Here is an 18,954-nt window from a genome sequence, read left to right as displayed (position 1 = left end):
ATGTGTTGTGAACATAAATTTGCCCAACCTACGTATAGAATATTTCAGACAGCAACTAACATCATTTTATTGTATATCTCTTAGTAATTTCCTACTGTCCACATACAGAAGCAGCAGCTTCAGTAGAAGTCCTCTCTGCACTTCCTCACCATTGTACTGCCCAATTTCTAAAGAGCAGATGTCCCAATCCCACTATTATCTCAGATTACTCTGAAATTCAAAATACAAACTCAACAGAGTAGCAAGTCTTCTGGAATCAATTGCAGCTCATATTGGAGGGAAAGCACACAAAACTATTATATTTTAAAGATCAGTGAACTCTTGAACCCACAGGTAAGTGCTTTGACATTGAATACTTGTTCCCTGCACATAGTTTTATTAATGCCAGGACCACATAGTGATTTTATAGAACTAAAAAACCTTTTGCTGACTTAATATTTCAAAACTCAAGATTTACAAAAACACAAACAGGCAGAAAATCTTGGTATACATTATCTTTATTAGAAGGTACAGTAATGGAAAATAAAAATTCAAAGAAGTTCTCTTCACATTTTAGATATTTAATACTACAACAACAATAATAATCATAATGGAAAAATTAGAGAATGTGGAATGAGGTGGTACAGCTGTATTCTAAACCAGTGTAGTGAGAGTTTATACCAAGGGCCACTTTAGTCCACCTCCTCAATGGTTGGGCCCTGAGTGCTGGCTCTCGCCTGCTCTCCACAGCTGCCTGGAGGCATTCCTCCCTGATACAACTTGCTGATGATGGGGTTACACACACTCTCCAGCTCTTTCTGCTGGTGTTTGAACTCTTCTTCTTCAGCAAGCTGGTTGTTCTCCAACCAGACAATGGTCTGATCACACTTCTCAATCACTTTCTTCTTGTCCTCCTCACTAAGTTTGACCTTCATACTCTCATCCTGCACGCTGCTTTTGATATTGAAAGCGTAGGACTCCAGGGAGTTCTTAGCAGCAACCTTGTCCCTCTGAATGTCATCCTCAGCTTTGTACTTGTCAGCATCCTGCACCATCCTGTCTATCTCTTCTTTGCTGAGCCGGCCCTTATCGTTGGTAATGGTGATCTTGTTTACTTTACCGGTGCTTTTATCCACTGCAGTGACGTTCAAAATGCCGTTGGCATCAATGTCGAAGGTGACCTCAATCTGAGGGACCCCCCGTGGAACAGGAGGGATTCCAGACAGCTCGAACTTGCCCAGCAGATTATTGTCCTTGGTCATTGCTCTTTCCCCTTCATACACCTGGATGAGGACCCCAGACTGGTTGTCAGAATATGTGCTGAAGGTCTGGGTTTGTTTAGTGGGGATGGTGGTATTGCGTTTAATCAGGGATGTCATGACTCCTCCGGCCGTCTCAATGCCCAGAGACAGAGGCGCCACATCCAGCAGTAGCAGGTCCTGGACGTTGCCTGAGGTGTCGCCTGTCAGAATGGCCGCCTGGACAGCTGCACCATAGGCCACCGCCTCATCAGGGTTGATGCTCTTGTTCAGTTCTCTGCCATTAAAGAAATCCTGCAGGAGTTTCTGGATTTTTGGAATGCGGGTGGATCCCCCAACAAGAACGACGTCATGGATGTGTGACTTGTCCATTTTGGCGTCCCTCAGGGATTTCTCAACAGGCTCTAAGGTTCCCCTGAACAGGTCAGAGCACATCTCTTCAAAGCGAGCCCTGGTGATGGAGGTGTAGAAGTCGGTGCCCTCAAACAGAGAATCAATCTCGATGTTGGCCTGAGTGCTGGAGGACAAGGTTCTCTTGGCCCTTTCACAAGCTGTACGCAGCCTCCTCAAGGCTCTCTTGTTAGGGCTGATGTCTTTCTTGTGCTTCCTCTTGAACTCCTCTACAAAGTGGTTGACCATTCGATTGTCAAAGTCTTCTCCACCCAGGTGAGTATCTCCTGCTGTGGATTTGACTTCAAAGATACCATCATCAATAGTCAGGATAGACACATCAAAGGTGCCCCCACCCAGGTCAAAGATCAGGACATTGCGCTCTGCTGATTTGCTTTTGTCCAGACCGTATGCAATGGCTGCTGCTGTTGGCTCATTGATGATCCTCAGGACATTCAGTCCTGCGATGACGCCTGCATCTTTGGTAGCCTGCCGCTGTGAGTCATTGAAGTAGGCCGGGACTGTGATGACTGCATTGCTCACCTTCTGTCCAAGGTAGGCCTCAGCGATCTCCTTCATTTTTACCAGGACCATGGAGGAAATCTCTTCAGGGGAGAAGGATTTTTCCTCCCCTTTGTATTCCACTTTAATTTTGGGCTTTCCTCCATCTGCGACCACGCTGAAGGGCCAGTGCTTCATATCGGCCTGCACCACCGCATCATCAAACTTTCTTCCAATCAGTCGTTTGGCATCAAACACAGTGTTGATGGGGTTCAAAGCCACCTGGTTCTTGGCAGCGTCCCCAATGAGTCTCTCTGTGTCGGTGAAAGCCACATAGCTGGGGGTGGTCCTGTTGCCCTGGTCGTTGGCAATGATTTCTACTTTTCCATGCTGAAAAACCCCCACACAAGAGTAGGTGGTGCCCAGGTCAATTCCAATAGCTACACCTTTACCAGCAGTCATGTTCACTGGAGATGATTATCTGTGGGAAAGATAATGGCAGGTTTAACAACTATTACATATGTAACAACACATATACAGACTCACAACATGGGAAACACATTTATTTACCAAATATTCAAAGTCACAGTTCCAAAGACCCTGAGCTGTGCCACTTATAATAAGTAATATATAACTTTCACTGATGTGACTTTGTTAGTTTGGATGACATCATTGTTGTAACGTTTAGTTTGGATGACATAAATGCTGTAAGTTTACCAGTTTGATGACATCACCATTGCTCACTTACTTGTTAAGTAGCTTTAAAATCGACACTGTTTAAAGTAACAGATTTTTTACTTTGTAATTTGGTGTTTAATAATTCATAATCCATATAATTAATAACACCAATAATACACCAATTACCCTGAAGTAACAATAATAATTAATAATTATTTTGCTTATTATAACGAGTAGAGATCATAAAGAAAAATGGACCAAATCTTAACTTATAAATGAAGAGTGGACTTACTGTGCTGTCCGATGAATCAGTCTCGTTGACTAAAGATTCTTCAGTGTCTCGGTCTTCCTCCTTCTCCTCTTCTGTGTGCCTTCTACACGTTGATTCGTTTCAGTTTTGTCTGCTCCACTCAGCTTCTTATACTCTTTCACAGCGTCTTTCTAGCGGTTTCCAGACGGTTCTCAGGTCAAACGAGTGAGTCACCGTAAAATGCGCGTGATTTCCGGCAATACCTTTAAAAAATAAAAGCATGTTTTACAAACATACATTTACGTCAGCGCAAGATGGAGAGAAATGTATTTTAATTTGAAGGCCAAATCGTACCAGTTTCGGTGCGTTTGCGTGCTCACCGACATCTTCACTCACGTCAGAGCGTTCTAGAAGTTACTGGAGTAACGCAGTCAAACCCAGAGGTGTCCAGATCGGAAACATGGTGATTCATTGATGATTCAGAAGATTCAGTTAAAGTGGAAATAATTTCGCCTCTGTGAGCTGTAGAGAATTCATTTTTGAAGAATAAAGTTATACGGATTTTAGATCTATTCCAAACGAATTCTAAACCTTCTTCAGGACACATTGTGTTATTATTTCTATTAAAAAATGTCAGAATTCAAGAGTATATTTCACCTCACTTTATTTTTCATTTAAATATTCAAGATGAATACATGTGTAATATATTCAATCAAGGACTTTTAAACTATAAATAGCACGTTGTGGTGTCAAATGTGTTGTGCTTGAACTACAAAGTTATTAGTGCCATTGTTTTTTTGGCTAAAAAGTGCACAAAAGTAAGTAATACAACTGGGGAACCATGAAAACTATTACATTAGCCACATCCTACTTCAGCCAAACATGTCAGACATTGAAGACATGAAAAATAGGTTAATCATGCATTGTTTCTCAGTACATCACACAACAGCCGCTGCCTCCACAGCCTACTCATGTTTTACATTATTAGTAACATTTATCCACATGGCTGATTCTCCACCCAAACCAGCTGAATAAGCGTCTTTTGTGTGAACATTTACAAAATGTTGATATCCAACACTTCAATTCAGCAACACAAGCTTGTTTATTTTCTGTATACATTTTCAGTGTCAAGCTCACACTAATACATTCACATCATATTCATCTCATAGAAAGCAAAACAACGTTATTATTTTCTTTATATTATTAGTTACTTATTTTACTATGTTACCAATACTATACCTTTCATATTTCACATTTTATGTCTGTCCACATATCACTGTCACAATTTCTCTTCACATTCTCTGTAATTCAGGGAATTCCCTGTAGTTCCCATATCATCTGTACTTCACATGCATTCAGTCTGTTCTGGTGTTAGTGAGACGACAGAGAGTGTGGTACCATTTTCATGAGGAATTAAAGTAGTTCTGAAATGTTCTTTCATTGAAGCTCGTTCTCTGTCATACTGTCATACAGTTTTCTTCAGAGTGTTTTCCTGTTTGGAAGAACATACACTGGATTGAGAGCCTTGGTGGAGATTCTTTTTTCTTCCAACTGGACTTTTAGATGCACAGTTCTCATGTCTGTGAAGGTTTTTTGTGGACCCTGCTCGACGTGACGGCTTCATTCTGCCTTTATGTTGTCACAATTATTAAAATGCATCCAAATGCTGCTTTTTTTCCATTTAGTCTTGCCCATGTTCATGGCACGGAGAAAACCATCATATCATTTTGTCTTGTATTGAGTTGCAGAAAAAATAAAAAGGGCTCTCGGATCGGAGCCGGCTCCCATCGTTCCCCTAAAAGAGCCGGCTTTTTGAGCCGGCCTGTTCGCGAAAGACACATCACACCCTGCTAGCAGCCGGAAAGTCCGGTGAAAAGTTGCTGTGGACTTTGGTGAGGTGGCGCTCCACAGATGCGTTCGCACCGCAAATTAGACAAGCACACACTTGACATTTGCATTAGTACATTTTTTTTGATTCCTCACGAATTCCTTTATTTATTGCCTTTTTATCATTGTCAAATCCAGCGTGCGCTTGCTAGCCGAATGTTACGGTGTCACGTAACCAAACATGACGGCAGCATCATGTGTTGGACTGACAGCTGATTGGTTTATAATCGTTTTGTGACAAAGGGGGGCGAAATGTTTGTGAATTTGATTGGATAAAAAATTTAAACAGCTTTACCAAGTGACGTTGTGTTATCAAATGTACATATTCTTTGAACCTTTTGCGAGCTACTCAGAACCAGGTCGCGAGCTAGTGGTAGCTCGTGAGCGACGTGTTGGCGACACCTGCTATAGACATTACGTTGAAGTAAAACAGATGGCGGCTCATGTTTTTCTCCCAGTTTAAACACATTCAGCTCATATTACAAGGCTTAACAGCATTTATCCATACATGTCGATAAGACTTAATCTTATTGTCATCCAAGTGGAATAGGCTCCAAAGCCCTTTCACCTTGAATTGAAAGTGTAACTACACTTGTAGGAGCCAAATATGAACTAGATGGTAAGTAATAATTATTCTAGGAAGCACAATTTAGTCATTTATTGATGTGACGTCAATGTTAAAACTTGTTAGTTCTGGTGACGCCGCTATTGTTTATTGTGGCTTTAGAGTCAAACTGTGTGGGAAGCAACACATTTTTTGACAGTATGTTTAACTGTTTTGTGTTTTGTAATTGTGCTGTTTTCTAATAATTTTTTTTTAAGGAAAGTAAAGTAGACTCAGCGTGAATGTAACAGATGCCATTTGTCAGACGAAACCCCAAGAAGTACTACATTTACAGTGAAGAGGAGCGGAGATGGGGTGCCATTACAATACTAAATGTTATTGATAAACAACCCCAACATACCTTTCAGTTTCTAATCAGATGAGGAAATGGTACTTTCAATGTCGGGCCACTGTATTTGTATTAGATTGTACAGGTGTGCTTAATAGACTAATAACAGTCGTAACAGTAGCTGGATATATAGATATTAGTTTTTACCTTTATAGTCAGCTCAGTCAGTTACAACCGTTGTTCCCCTGCCTTGACAACAATGCAAAATGCCCTACATAAAAAAAGAGAAAATACCAACTTGCTTGAATTCTTTCAAGAAACAACTTTATTTCATCTCAGATGTAAATTGCTTAGATTAAATCAACAACATTTACGTCACACTTTTGCTGCCAATGAGCCGTTACATTGTCAGAACTCCTGCAAAGGAAAATTAAATGAGCTTATGCATGAATAAACTTGGTCACTGGTGAAGAGTTTCTCGCCTCTAAGGACAGAAAATTAGCAGAACCCAGTTCATAAGAAACAACTGTGCTGTGTATAAACAAATAGGAATATTTAGGACAACAAACATCATGTTATTCTTTATCTCTGAGTAATTTCATACTGTCCACATAAAGACAATGAGCAGCAGCTTCAGTAGAAGTCCTCTCAGCACTTCACCATCGTATTAAGCAATTTCTAACCAGCAGATAGATCCAGGATGACCCACTATTATCTCGCATTTGTGTTTGCATGTTACTGAATTTTGAAAGCCTTCTGGAATCATTTAGAGCTAATCTAACATAAGTTTAAAGGTGTGTCAGCATTTGAAACACATAGGTAAGAGCTTTTGATAATAATAATGGAACAATTAGAGAATGTGGAATGAGGTTACAGTTGTATTCTAAACCAGTGTAGTGAGAGTTTATATCAAGGGCCACTTTAGTCCACCTCCTCAATGGTTGGGCCCTGAGTGCTGGCTCTCGCCTGCTCTCCACAGCTGCCTGGAGGCATTCCTCCCTGATACAACTTGCTGATGATGGGGTTACACACACTCTCCAGCTCTTTGTGCTGGTGTTGGAACTCTTCCTTCTCAGCCAGCTGGTTGTTCTCTAACCAGGCAATGGTCTGATCACACTTCTCAATCACTTTCTTCTTGTCCTCCTCACTAAGTTTGACCTTCATGCTCTCATCCTGCACGCTGCTTTTGATATTGAAAGCGTAGGACTCCAGGGAGTTCTTAGCAGCAACCTTGTCCCTCTGAATGTCATCCTCAGCTTTGTACTTGTCAGCATCCTGCACCATGCTGTCTATCTCTTCTTTGCTGAGCCGGCCCTTATCGTTGGTAATGGTGATCTTGTTTACTTTACCGGTGCTTTTATCCACTGCAGTGACGTTCAAAATGCCGTTGGCATCAATGTCGAAGGTGACCTCAATCTGAGGGACCCCCCGTGGAACAGGAGGGATTCCAGACAGCTCGAACTTGCCCAGCAGATTATTGTCCTTGGTCATTGCTCTTTCCCCTTCATACACCTGGATGAGGACCCCAGACTGGTTGTCAGAATATGTGCTGAAGGTCTGGGTTTGTTTAGTGGGGATGGTGGTATTGCGTTTAATCAGGGATGTCATGACTCCTCCGGCCGTCTCAATGCCCAGAGACAGAGGCGCCACATCCAGCAGTAGCAGGTCCTGGACGTTGCCTGAGGTGTCGCCTGTCAGAATGGCCGCCTGGACAGCTGCACCATAGGCCACCGCCTCATCAGGGTTGATGCTCTTGTTCAGTTCTCTGCCATTAAAGAAATCCTGCAGGAGTTTCTGGATTTTTGGGATGCGGGTGGATCCCCCAACAAGAACGACGTCATGGATGTGTGACTTGTCCATTTTGGCGTCCCTCAGGGATTTCTCCACAGGCTCTAAGGTTCCCCTGAACAGGTCAGAGCACATCTCTTCAAAGCGAGCCCTGGTGATGGAGGTGTAGAAGTCAGTGCCCTCAAACAGAGAATCAATCTCGATGTTGGCCTGAGTGCTGGAGGACAAGGTTCTCTTGGCCCTTTCACAAGCTGTACGCAGCCTCCTCAAGGCTCTCTTGTTAGGGCTGATGTCTTTCTTGTGCTTCCTCTTGAACTCCTCTACAAAGTGGTTGACCATTCGATTGTCAAAGTCTTCTCCACCCAGGTGAGTATCTCCTGCTGTGGATTTGACTTCAAAGATACCATCATCAATAGTCAGGATAGACACATCAAAGGTGCCCCCACCCAGGTCAAAGATCAGGACATTGCACTCTGCTGATTTGCTTTTGTCCAGACCGTATGCAATGGCTGCTGCTGTTGGCTCATTGATGATCCTCAGGACATTCAGTCCTGCGATGACGCCTGCATCTTTGGTAGCCTGCCGCTGTGAGTCATTGAAGTAGGCCGGGACTGTGATGACTGCATTGCTCACCTTCTGTCCAAGGTAGGCCTCAGCGATCTCCTTCATTTTTACCAGGACCATGGAGGAAATCTCTTCAGGGGAGAAGGATTTTTCCTCCCCTTTGTATTCCACTTTAATTTTGGGCTTTCCTCCATCTGCGACCACGCTGAAGGGCCAGTGCTTCATATCGGCCTGCACCACCGCATCATCAAACTTTCTTCCAATCAGTCGTTTGGCATCAAACACAGTGTTGATGGGGTTCAAAGCCACCTGGTTCTTGGCAGCGTCCCCAATGAGTCTCTCTGTGTCGGTGAAAGCCACATAGCTGGGGGTGGTCCTGTTGCCCTGGTCGTTGGCAATGATTTCTACTTTTCCATGCAGAAAAACCCCCACACAAGAGTAGGTGGTGCCCAGGTCAATTCCAATAGCTACACCTTTACCAGCAGTCATGTTCACTGGAGATGATTATCTGTGGGAAAGATAATGGCAGGTTTAACAACTATTACATATGTAACAACACATATACAGACTCACAACATGGGAAACACATTTATTTACCAAATATTCAAAGTCACAGTTCCAAAGACCCTGAGCTGTGCCACTTATAATAAGTTATATATAACTTTCACTGATGTGACTTTGTTAGTTCGGGTGACATCAATGCAGTAATTTTTGCTAGTTTGATGACATCACTATTCGTCAGCGTGTTTTAAAATCTAACACTGTTGGAAGCAACAATGTTCTTTTGACTTAACATTTGTTTTGGTATTTAGTGTTGCATAGTTAACCATTTCATTTAGACGTTTTTATTGATGATGAAATATGGAAAAAGAAGTGCCACTACATCACTGCTTATAGTAAATTAGGGATTAAGGAAAACACTGGAAGAGCATCTATGATCACAACTGATCAAATGGACTAAACTTTAACCTATAGGTGAAGAATAGACTTACTGTGCTTTCAGATGAATCAGCCTCGCTGAGAAAAGCTTCTTCAGTCTTGTTCTTCTTCCTCCTCTTCTGTGGATCTATTACTGCGCGTCTATCCGATTCTGTTTCGGTTTGCGCCACTCAGCTTCTTATATTCTTATCACAGCGTCTCTGGCTGTTTCCAGACGGTTCTCAGGTCAAGCCGACGAGTCACTGTGAAAAGCACACGCAACTTCTGGTACATTCAAAATAAAATCGTTTTAGATTACTCAAGATAACTGAAGATGGCGTGCCATTTGTCTTATTGTGAAAGCCGCGATCAGCGACAGCTTCAAAGTCAGAAAGTTCTAGAAGTTTCTGGAGTAGCGGAGCCAAAGCCGGAGAGGTTCAGATCGGAAACATGGTGAATCACTGATGATTCAGAAGATTAAGTTCAACGACAAATAATTCCTGTTCGGTCAGCTGTAACGAACAAATCATTGAAAATAAAATCCCAATGTGATTTCATATATTAATGTAACTAATAGTGTAGTTAGTAATGTAATTCGTAATTGTAACCCTATCCAGAATCCCGCACCTTCTGAACATAATGTGGCATTTGTTTTACAACATTCCAGAGGTTTCACTCATGCCTTAGTTTTAAAAATGTAAATATTCAACATTATAATGTATTAAAACAAAATATGAGTGAGTCATATCCAGTCTACATATTTTAATCCCAGTTGAGACACATTTAGTTTATATTGCAAGACTCAATAGCATTTCTCCAAACATGTAGACATGCAGACTGAATCTGAATGTTATTGGGATTGGCATTTGCCTTAAGTGTAATCGTACTCAATTTTACTGATAAACTACCCCCAAACTGGCTTTCATTCTCTAAGGGTCAGCTACTATCAGCTGAAAAGGTACATTCAGTGTCAGGGCACAGTATTTGCACCGGATTGTACATGAGGACCTGGTAAACTAATAACTGTCATTACAGTGAACATGGATTAATCTAATTTAGTTAGTTAATTTCAATAGTCAGAGTTTACGTAGTAGCTTACATAATGTATTAATACCCACTGTACTCTGCTCCTTGACCACAATGAAAATTGCTTTGTGTTCAGTGACGAAAGAAGCAAATACCAAGACAATTACATTTTTTCAAGCCACAACTTTATTTCCATCTTGGGTATAAATTGTATAAACAAGCTTAGATTAAATCAGCAACCTTTCTTCACCCCTTTGCTGCCAGTGTCCCATTACATTGTCAACTCCTGCAAAAGAAAAAGAAATAATTAGCTTATGCATAACTCAAGTTGATCACTATTAAGTAGTTTCTCTCTTCTCAGGACAGAAAGTTTGGCTTCAGTAAAGCTCAGAAGAACGAAAGTCACTGTATCAATCATCACTGAAGAGTTATATTTTTTTCCAGACATGTGAGTCAATTTATTTAAATTAATATCAATCCATATTCTGACAGGATTTGGAAATCTTACCATGATGGCATTGACAATGTCATTGTTGTTATTTTTCAGGGCGCGTACAGCCTTCGCCCGCGACACGTTGGCTTGTGACATGACGAGCTCGATGTCTTTGACCTCAACCCCGGTCTCATCAACCTATTCAAAAACAAGGGTGGGGATTTTTAGTGTCACATTGAACAAACTCCTTAATTTCTCTTCACCTGACAGAGAAGGACCTTACCTCTTCCTCTTCGCTCTCCTCCTGTACTGTTGGCGTCTGTGTGTTTTCCTGGATGTTTGAAACAGCCTCTCCCTGAACCTTGAATTTTTCTGCAGCAGCCAGCTGAGCCTGCTGGGAAAGATCTTCGATCTGGAGTGCAGATAAAGAAGGCAGAGAATATTAAGTTCTGTATCCTATGGCAGTGACAACTGTCTGGTTGAAGGACATGCTGCTGTACCCAAATCTCACTCAAGTAGTTACATACCTTCGCTTCACCAAAGACGATGTAGGTGTCTGATGCAGGGCTCTTGTAGACGTCTGGTTTGGTAATGACGAACAAGATGTTCTTTGACTTGCGGATGGTGACCCTGGTGACCCCCGTTACCTGCCTGAGTCCAAGCTTTGACATTGCCTGCAGACAGAAGGAAGGTATTTATATTTTTCAGTGGTTACTTTTGATCATCTCTAATGTAAATTGTAAGAGTTGGATTATTACCTTTCGCGCCTTCTTTTCACTACGGCTCTGTTTGGCTTTGCTTACTGGTTCCTCATCTATTTCCGCAGCTGCTGCAAGCTGTAGGAAAACGTTTGTCAAGTTTATATGCAAACACAAATGAAAGGCAGGCAATTTGCTAATTGGAACATGAACTAAAATAGTTGTAAGCTAATACTGATAATATCTCTTCTCAGTACAGAAAGTTTGGCTTCAGTAGACTCAGAAGAACGAAAGTCACTGTAACGATCATCACCGAAGAGTCAAAGACCTAACTTATTGAGCCTCCCAGGTCCATACCTGTCAAACCAGATTGAACTCACCTGTGCCTGCTGTGTCTGTGCCTGTGTAGAGTCCTGTTCCTCCAGGTCAGGGACAGACTCATCACTGTCCGACTCAGTGCCAGATCCTACAGAAACCACACACACACAAAGACATTTAGTCACAGCATACCAGCAATCATTCATGGACTCCTTCTTCAATAGCTCTAAACCTGGGAAGTAAAAACTGGTTAAATCATTAACGAGAAATTGCCCAAAATGTGGAGAATTTAAAAAAAAAAAAAGGATGTGATGTAGGTTAACTAATCTCCCCGCCTCACATACGCATGATGACAGCAACACGTTTAGAAGTCAGAAGTCCAGCAAGTGGTGTTGTGCTGAATTGGATTAATACAGAGATGGAGATGTTCTCAATATGCAATGTGTCACTTCTCACTTATTGAATTACCTTTCTGCTCCATATACCTTGCCATTAGGCGACGTTGCACCAGAACAGCAAAAAATATTGTAGAATATATGTTCCCTACTGAAACCATTCCAAGTGGATACAGGGGTCATTTTCCAAAGTTAAGAGACCCTTTAAAAGAGCTAGTATGATATCTAAGCATCTGAACTGGAAAAGCAAATTGCACACAGGGAAGAAAGTAGAAAATACCCTTGTCGTTCTTGATCACAGGCTCCACTTTAGCAGGTGTGGGGACAGGTTTGGGCGGTGAGATAGGCTCAACTGGTGTTTGACTGATGACCTCAACCTCAGGTTTAACAGGGGCAGGCTTTGCTACTGCCTCTGCAAATGTGAGTTTACGGGGAGCTGGGACTGACACAGGCTCGACAGGGGTGGGTTTTGGATCAGTGAGTGGCACAGCATCTTTTTCAGGGGCTGGCTTAGCAGCCACAACCGGAGCCGGTTTGGCCTCTGCAAGTGGCTTGGGAGCTTCAACAGGCGCAGGTTTTGCATCTTCGACATGCTTGGGAGCTTCAACATGAACGGGTTTAGCATCTTCGACATGCTTGGGAGCTTCGACGTGAACGGGTTTAGCATCTTCGACGGGCCTGGGCGCTTCGATGTGAACGGGTTTAGGATCTTCGACCGGCTTAGGAGCTTCGATGTGAACGGGTTTAGCATCTTCGACAGGCTTAGGAGCTTCAACTGGAGCAGGTTTGGCCTCTGCAACAGGCTTGGGAGCCTCAACTGGAGCAGGTTTGGCCTCTGCAACAGGCTTGGGAGCCTCAACTGGAGCGGGTTTGGCATCTGCAACAGGCTTGGGAGCTTCAACTGGAGCAGGTTTGGCATCTTCGACAGGCTTGGGAGCTTCAACTGGAGCGGGTTTGGCCTCTGCAACAGGCTTGGGAGCCTCAACTGGAGCGGGTTTGGCCTCTGCAACAGGCCTGGGAGCCTCAACTGGAGCGGGTTTGGCCTCTGCAACAGGCTTAGGGGCTTCAACTGGAACAGCTTTGGACTCTGCAACAGGCTTAGGAGCCTCAACTGGAGCGGGTTTGGCCTCTGCAACAGGCTTAGGGGCTTCAACTGGAGCGGGTTTGGCCTCTGCAACAGGCTTGGGAGCTTCAACCGGAGCAGCTTTGGCCTCTGCAACAGGCTTAGGAGCTTCAACCGGAGCAGGTTTGGCCTCCGCAACAGGCTTAGAGGCTTCAACTGGAGCGGGTTTGGCCTCTGCAACAGGCTTAGGAGCTTCAACTGGAGCGGGTTCGGCCTCTGCAACAGGCTTAGGAGCCTCAACCGGAGCGGGTTTGGCCTCTGCAACAGGCTTAGGAGCCTCAACTGGAGCGGGTTTGGCCTCTGCAACAGGCTTAGGAGCTTCAACCGGAGCAGCTTTGGCCTCTACAACAGGCTTAGGAGCTTCAACCTGAGCAGCTTTGGCCTCTGCAACAGGCTTAGGAGCTTCAACCTGAGCAGCTTTGGCCTCTGCAACAGGCTTAGGGGGTTCAAGTGGAGCAGGTTTGGCAACAGGGGGAACAAAAACTGGCATTTTAACTGGTTTCTCATGTGGGATCAGAGGAGGGAGATCATCTAAAGCTGCAATAACAGGAGCAGCTTTAGGTAAAGCAGCCTTAACTTCGGCTACTTTGGGAGGACTGGAAGCAAGGGTGCCAGAAAATGAAACTGGGGCTGGTACAGCAGGTTTTGAGGTAACTTTAAAAGCAGCTGGTGAGGTCTTCACAGGCTCAGCTTGAACAGGCTTAGCTTCAGCCGTAACTAGCCTGGGCTTAGCCTCTATTGGCTTCTCGTTTCCTCGAGTAACCATGCACTCTGCAGGGGTAGGGGCTGACACAAATCCCTCTCCTTTCATGGGTTTTGCCTGTTTACTAGCTTTGACAACTTTTGGGGTAGTGCGGTTACCATGGCTGGCAGAGCAGCCAGGTGAGGATGCCAAGGGCGATTGGACAGGGGAGAGGGGGGCAGAGGTGGGGGTAGACTTTGGGGAGGTTGGAGAGGAGGAAGAGGCAGACATTGATGAGCGTTTTCTTCTGCCAGGGACAGCTTTTGGGGCAGAGCCCTTGGCTTCTTTGCCTTTGGGTTTAGCAGCAGCAGGAGCTGCCTTAGGTTGTTGAGGTGTAGCTGGGGCAGGAGGTGTGGCTACACAGAAAAGGAGATCTTGAATTTTTAAGGGGAAAGTCGAGACTTCATTTGTTTGGGTTAAATGATCAAACCAAGATGCCGTCATCTTTCTTGAGGTTAGGAAAAAGACCACACCTACCTAACTTGAGTTTGGTGCAAAAATCCACTCACAATGCATGCCAAGTACTTCTTCCACACAGTAAAACACCCATGTATTTGTTGCAAGGACGCACATTGGACACAAGGTCATTCGCATTTACTTACATTCACATGCATTATGAAGCAATACGGCAGATCAGAGCTCAGCTTAAGTTAATGACACCCTATTTAAAATATACATTTCCCTCCAGCTAAGGTAGAATGCCTATTTTTCAGTTTGAAATGTACATTTAGTTTAATATAAATTGAATGTCAGTACGTGGGATGACAGTTCCGTTTAATTTGTTTGAGTTGGGCAAAGAGTGAATGTCATGATTTCTTCCAATAAATCAAAATACATTATGATTTAATTTAAGACTTTCTCTACGAAAATTAATTGTATTTCATAACTAGTATTAAATATCTAAGAGTAACGCTAAATGTCTCTATAAGTCCATTCAGCGTTAACCACCAGCTGTTTCTAATGAAGTGGTATTGTGGCCGTGTCACTGTTGACATTATCCTATAACATTTAACCAAAGTATCAATTGCCATACTGTATATACAGAGAGCATAGAACTCTTCCACTTTGTCACCCTTTAATTATGTTTGCCAAACCCAAGTAATACAAAAACTGCGGGCGGGGAGTTTGAGGCTCCATCTTATTTGGTGAGAACCCACCTGACGGGTGTCGGGTGGAAAGTGGATCTTCACGTTTAGATTCCCCCTGGGAGTGGATGTCCTTGGACAGGCGTATGATGGCTTCCCTCTCCGCAACATGATCATTTTGTGTAGCCAAATCAACATGTTCTTGACAACCTTCATCTGGGCAAAGCTCAATCTGGCCTTGGACTGCAGACTCTTGTGCATTGCTCACTATCTCATCTACATTATCTACACAGAGCTCTTGAGCAAGAGGTGGTTCTGGATCACCACAAATTTCTTGAGCCACTGTTACTGCCTCATCTACACTACACACTGTTTCAGCAGAAATGTGCTGAACCTCGCTGGCTGGTACTTCAGCAGAAACAACTGACTCCTGACTCAGCGCATCTTGATTAGGAGCTTCTGTTTCTTGATCATGTGGCCCCACTGACACAGAAACAGGGGCCTCAGCAGATGGCACACATTCTTCAGTGACTGGCATGTCAACAGCAGCCACTTCCAGGGAGACAGGAATCTGCTCCAAAGCTACTTCACTTTTCTCCGTGATTTCTTGGGCTGCAACTACATCAACTGGTTCATCACCAGTGGCCTGAATATCAGCTTCTTCTGGTAATGGTTGGGTGTCTGGCACTTGAGCAGCTGAAGAGGTTTCTGGAGGCACAGGACTCTCCAGTGGGGTTGCCTCTTTCACTACAGGAGTAGTCATGTCAGGGGGAGTGGAGGAATTCAACACTTCTGCAGCTGATGAAGGAAGAGCGACAGGAGTAACGGGGGATGGCAGTCACAGCAGAGTGAAGAGGATTTTTTACTTGCTCAACGCAGACTTAAGTGCATAAAGTATATAAACTTACAGTGGAAACAGTGCTCCGCACGTGCACAGAAGTGATGAGTTTGTGAAGTTTAGAGATGAACTGACTCTTGATGGCCAGTGTAAAGTAGAGTGGATTAGTTGTGCACTGAAAAAGAAAATGTGCCCATATCCCATGTCCATGCAGTGTCCACCTGTGAGATGAATGCTGGAAGATCTCCTTTGGCCCAAAGACAACATAATCCGTGTAAAATAAGATGAAATACTTTGGTCATCGTCCATATTGGTAGACACCAAGGGATTTCTGTTCAGTTCTACCAAGTTTAAACCACTACCAACTCTTGTATTACGACCCAGTGCGTTAAAGTAGCAGTCAAAAGTGAAAGTTGTGCTCTGTGCAACACCGGGAGGGTTCCTAACACAATAAAACATTTACAGAATGTATGTAACCAAGTTACATAAACACTCCCTGTATTTTGGCAGATTGATCTTTCTGCTTGAAATTTGGCATTTTCACTTCTGAATTTTGTTCATGTTTGACAAAAAAACTGACATTCCACTTTACAAGGATTTTATACTGAAAAATGACACAATGACTATTCTGCAATGTAGATTGCACACCCTTAATTAAGTATTGAGTTATCAAATATATATATATATATTTCATAAATAGTTTAGTTCAAATAAAATGGAACCATTTATATACACAAATGTCAATACTTCCTTTGTGAGTTGAATATATAAGTTTGTCACAGTCTTAAGCTACTGAAGGTTAGTCTCCAAGACCTTGCAATGCTGTCAGCACTACATAAAGGTGCATGCAGTCACACAAGTTGCATATTAAGTGAAACACATGGATTTTAGTCTTAACTCTCAGTTGAAACTTTATTCTAAAGCCAGTAGCCTTTCAATGCCCTTTACTGTGTACTAGGAAACCACATGTTACCATGCATTGCGTGCTAAACCCAGTTGTCAATATAAATCACCACAGGTCATTGTGAGTTTGTGTAAATAAGACAGGGTCCTGGATTACCCTAACAAACCATCTGACATCATGAGTGCATTTCTGCATAGCCGAGTTAACTTTTCAACTAACAAAAAAAATAAAAATCCACCACCCCAGCCAGCCTGGCCTGTTATTGACAAACTGTGCTTAAAATCCAATTATTTAGAAACATTCTATACAAAGGTTGTGGCAGAAGACAGCTGAAATAGCATCACCTGTCACATCTACTCAGTGCCTGGCCAGCTGACCAAAACCAAGATGGAGCATTGAGGCACTTCTGCTGCTCCAGGAGTCAAACAGCTCAATTTATCAGCAGGACACTGCCCACATATGACTCATTTACCAGGCGGAGAATGTCCCCAACAGCTGAGTTTACAACATTGTAATGTTTCTTTTCAATTCAGATGTGTGATTAAGATCTACATACACATCATCTTGTTGGGTTAAAACTATATTTTCTGACTACTAGTTGACAAATGCTGCATGAAAGATTTGGCCAGCAGCCAAAGCTACGACATACTCTGGGTTGTAAAAAAAAAAAAAAGTAATCCCAGGATAAGAAGGGCTGGCCCCCTAACAGAGACACAGCTAACTGGTTTGTTGAGTTCCAGGACCCCATTGGCACCGACATTCAAAGAGCGACTCCCTGATTTTACACTCATTCAAAGTATCAGAACTCAACCACCACAGCATGTAGGAATGCCTTTAATCTTTCAAAACTTATTGTTACCCTTTGTTGACGCATCTTCACATGATGATGTGACCAATAAAACACATCTGATGGGTGTAAATCTGTGGAGTCGCCCTTCAAAATAAAGCACAGCATGCATGATTAAGTTAATTTACTAACCAGTCTCCACTTGTGGTTGCTGCATCTCCTGCTCAGTGACAGGGACAGTTTCTGTGGCTTCGCCAGGCATGGTTGCTGAGGGGAAAGATGAAGACAAGTTAAAATTATAAATTAAGATCTATATCTTCTCTGTTATTGAGGCAGATGGGTTAGCGACTTTTAACTAACTACCTATGACCAATGTCACAATCGATTAGAATCAAAAGTTCGAATCCCTGTAGTTGTCCTGACCAAGAGCAGGTGAGGAGCCCATGCTTTAGCTCGGTGCTCGCCAATGGAGAACACACTGGGCTAGCTCACTTTGCTACTGGTAGACAAGCTGAGCAGGGGGCAAAACACAGAATAACCGAGCCTATCAAAGTTCTATAGTGTTAACTCTTTGGTTCTAGGAGGCTTCTCAGTTGTTACATTAAACAATTTTACACATTTGTGACATTTCACTATTGCCCTGACAAGCATCTGCCTGATTGCTACTGGACTTGTATCATCATGTTCCCCCATTTTGAGCCAGTTATCGACGGGACACTTGCGACTACATCACTGGATATATGTGAGGCAGAATAATAATGGTGGCATCTATGTTAAGCAGGCACTTTAATTAAACGAATGAAATATCTGGTACGCACGTTAATGTGTAATAAACAGCTAGATGAAGACGGATTGTACGCGGAGACACTTACCGACTCGATACGCTATATCCAAGATGGCTGTGAGAGAGAGCTTCTGACCCCGGTTGCACGGTAATATCCGGTTCAGGATTGCAGTTACTTCTTCCGGGTGATTTTACGCAACAAATTATACAATATTTATTTGGTTGGACATCAAAATAAAAATGTCATTGTGTATGGAGTGACACGAACTAGGAATAACGCAATAGAAAAACCGCCAATGAACACATTACGCATTATATTAAACAAGTGACGTACTGTGCAATGTAGATTATGCCTCCCGCCTGTAGAGGGCACTGTTTACTTATTTGTGTGGGATTTGGAGAAAAATGTGACTGCTCCCTGTATTTCCAAAAACACTCCAACTAAATTGTCAATTTGATAGGGTCATAGAGTGACGTGATATAGAATACCCGGGCCATCCAACACGCAAACTTACAGTAAAATAGCATCAAGTGCAACCACATAGTCTGGTTTATCACATCATTTTATATCCTATTCTCAGATGACAACAAAACAAATACACTGACCGTCTGTAATGCTGCATTAACATATTGAGACTTGAGAGTAATAACTGTCCAAAGAAACAAGACCTTGAAATTCAGAAGATTTAAGGAAAAAGAAGTTAACATTCCATA

The 18,954-nt window shown here is 42.9% G+C and overlaps 4 protein-coding genes, 1 long non-coding RNA gene and 2 other non-coding genes across 8 annotated transcripts; 1 reads left to right on the top strand and 6 right to left on the bottom strand.

Annotated features, from left to right (window-relative positions):
• Positions 1-467: 467 nt before the first annotated feature.
• LOC143013429 (uncharacterized) lies at positions 468-6,900 on the top strand. The gene is made up of 2 exons (XR_012965136.1): positions 468-617; positions 6,707-6,900. It is a non-coding gene; the product is annotated as an uncharacterized LOC143013429 (long non-coding RNA).
• Positions 480-3,241, bottom strand: LOC143013427 (heat shock 70 kDa protein 1). The gene is made up of 2 exons (XM_076167050.1): positions 3,100-3,241; positions 480-2,610 (listed from the first exon to the last, which is right to left on the bottom strand). The coding sequence occupies exon 2, from the start codon at positions 2,589-2,591 to the stop codon at positions 672-674; it is 1,920 nt and encodes a 639-aa protein (XP_076023165.1). The 5' UTR covers positions 2,592-2,610; positions 3,100-3,241; the 3' UTR covers positions 480-671.
• On the bottom strand, positions 6,140-9,298 carry LOC143013428 (heat shock 70 kDa protein 1-like). The gene is made up of 2 exons (XM_076167051.1): positions 9,182-9,298; positions 6,140-8,697 (listed from the first exon to the last, which is right to left on the bottom strand). Exon 2 carries the CDS (start codon positions 8,676-8,678, stop codon positions 6,759-6,761), a length of 1,920 nt encoding a protein of 639 aa, XP_076023166.1. The 5' UTR covers positions 8,679-8,697; positions 9,182-9,298; the 3' UTR covers positions 6,140-6,758.
• A 998-nt stretch (positions 9,299-10,296) lies between these two features.
• LOC143012863 (nascent polypeptide-associated complex subunit alpha) lies at positions 10,297-18,419 on the bottom strand. Of its 2 annotated transcripts, XM_076166192.1 has the most exons (9): positions 18,329-18,419; positions 17,649-17,723; positions 15,000-15,725; positions 11,645-11,730; positions 11,325-11,402; positions 11,094-11,240; positions 10,850-10,978; positions 10,642-10,764; positions 10,297-10,419 (listed from the first exon to the last, which is right to left on the bottom strand). In XM_076166192.1, the coding sequence occupies exons 2-9, from the start codon at positions 17,716-17,718 to the stop codon at positions 10,405-10,407; spliced, it is 1,374 nt and encodes a 457-aa protein (XP_076022307.1). In that variant the 5' UTR covers positions 17,719-17,723; positions 18,329-18,419; the 3' UTR covers positions 10,297-10,404. The 2 variants fall into 2 exon arrangements, with proteins under 2 accessions (XP_076022307.1, XP_076022308.1); XM_076166193.1 differs by lacking the exon at positions 15,000-15,725 and having other exon boundaries at positions 18,329-18,415.
• LOC143013573 (small nucleolar RNA SNORD59) lies at positions 10,486-10,560 on the bottom strand. Its single transcript, XR_012965154.1, has one exon. It is a non-coding gene; the product is annotated as a small nucleolar RNA SNORD59 (small nucleolar RNA).
• Positions 11,510-11,583, bottom strand: LOC143013571 (small nucleolar RNA SNORD59). The gene has a single exon (XR_012965153.1). It is a non-coding gene; the product is annotated as a small nucleolar RNA SNORD59 (small nucleolar RNA).
• LOC143012862 (uncharacterized) lies at positions 11,702-14,993 on the bottom strand. Its single transcript, XM_076166191.1, has one exon. The coding sequence runs from the start codon at positions 14,284-14,286 to the stop codon at positions 12,157-12,159; it is 2,130 nt and encodes a 709-aa protein (XP_076022306.1). The 5' UTR covers positions 14,287-14,993; the 3' UTR covers positions 11,702-12,156.
• Positions 18,420-18,954: the final 535 nt, after the last annotated feature.

This window comes from Genypterus blacodes, unplaced genomic scaffold (genome assembly GCF_046128005.1).
Source record: "Genypterus blacodes isolate CSIRO-AG114 ecotype Tasmania unplaced genomic scaffold, CSIRO-AGI_Gbla_v1 ptg000156l_1, whole genome shotgun sequence".
In the NCBI taxonomy this organism is placed as follows: domain Eukaryota; kingdom Metazoa; phylum Chordata; class Actinopteri; order Ophidiiformes; family Ophidiidae; genus Genypterus; species Genypterus blacodes.
The sequence above is the reverse complement of the archived record's forward strand: the minus strand, read 5'-3'. Positions and strand labels throughout refer to the sequence as shown.

Excerpts from the sequence above, each read along its gene's own strand:
- LOC143013427 (XM_076167050.1), bottom strand. The coding sequence starts at position 2,591 with ATGACTGCTGGTAAAGGTGTAGCTATTGGAATTGACCTGGGCACCACC.
- LOC143013428 (XM_076167051.1), bottom strand. The coding sequence starts at position 8,678 with ATGACTGCTGGTAAAGGTGTAGCTATTGGAATTGACCTGGGCACCACC.
- LOC143012862 (XM_076166191.1), bottom strand. The coding sequence starts at position 14,286 with ATGACGGCATCTTGGTTTGATCATTTAACCCAAACAAATGAAGTCTCG.
- LOC143012863 (XM_076166192.1), bottom strand. The coding sequence starts at position 17,718 with ATGCCTGGCGAAGCCACAGAAACTGTCCCTGTCACTGAGCAGGAGATG. Across the intron at positions 15,726-17,648 it reads GCAACCACAAGTGGAGACTG|CTGCAGAAGTGTTGAATTCC; the intron begins GTTAGTAAATTA and ends TTCCTTCATCAG. Across the intron at positions 10,765-10,849 it reads AGGAGAGCGAAGAGGAAGAG|GTTGATGAGACCGGGGTTGA; the intron begins GTAAGGTCCTTC and ends GTTTTTGAATAG.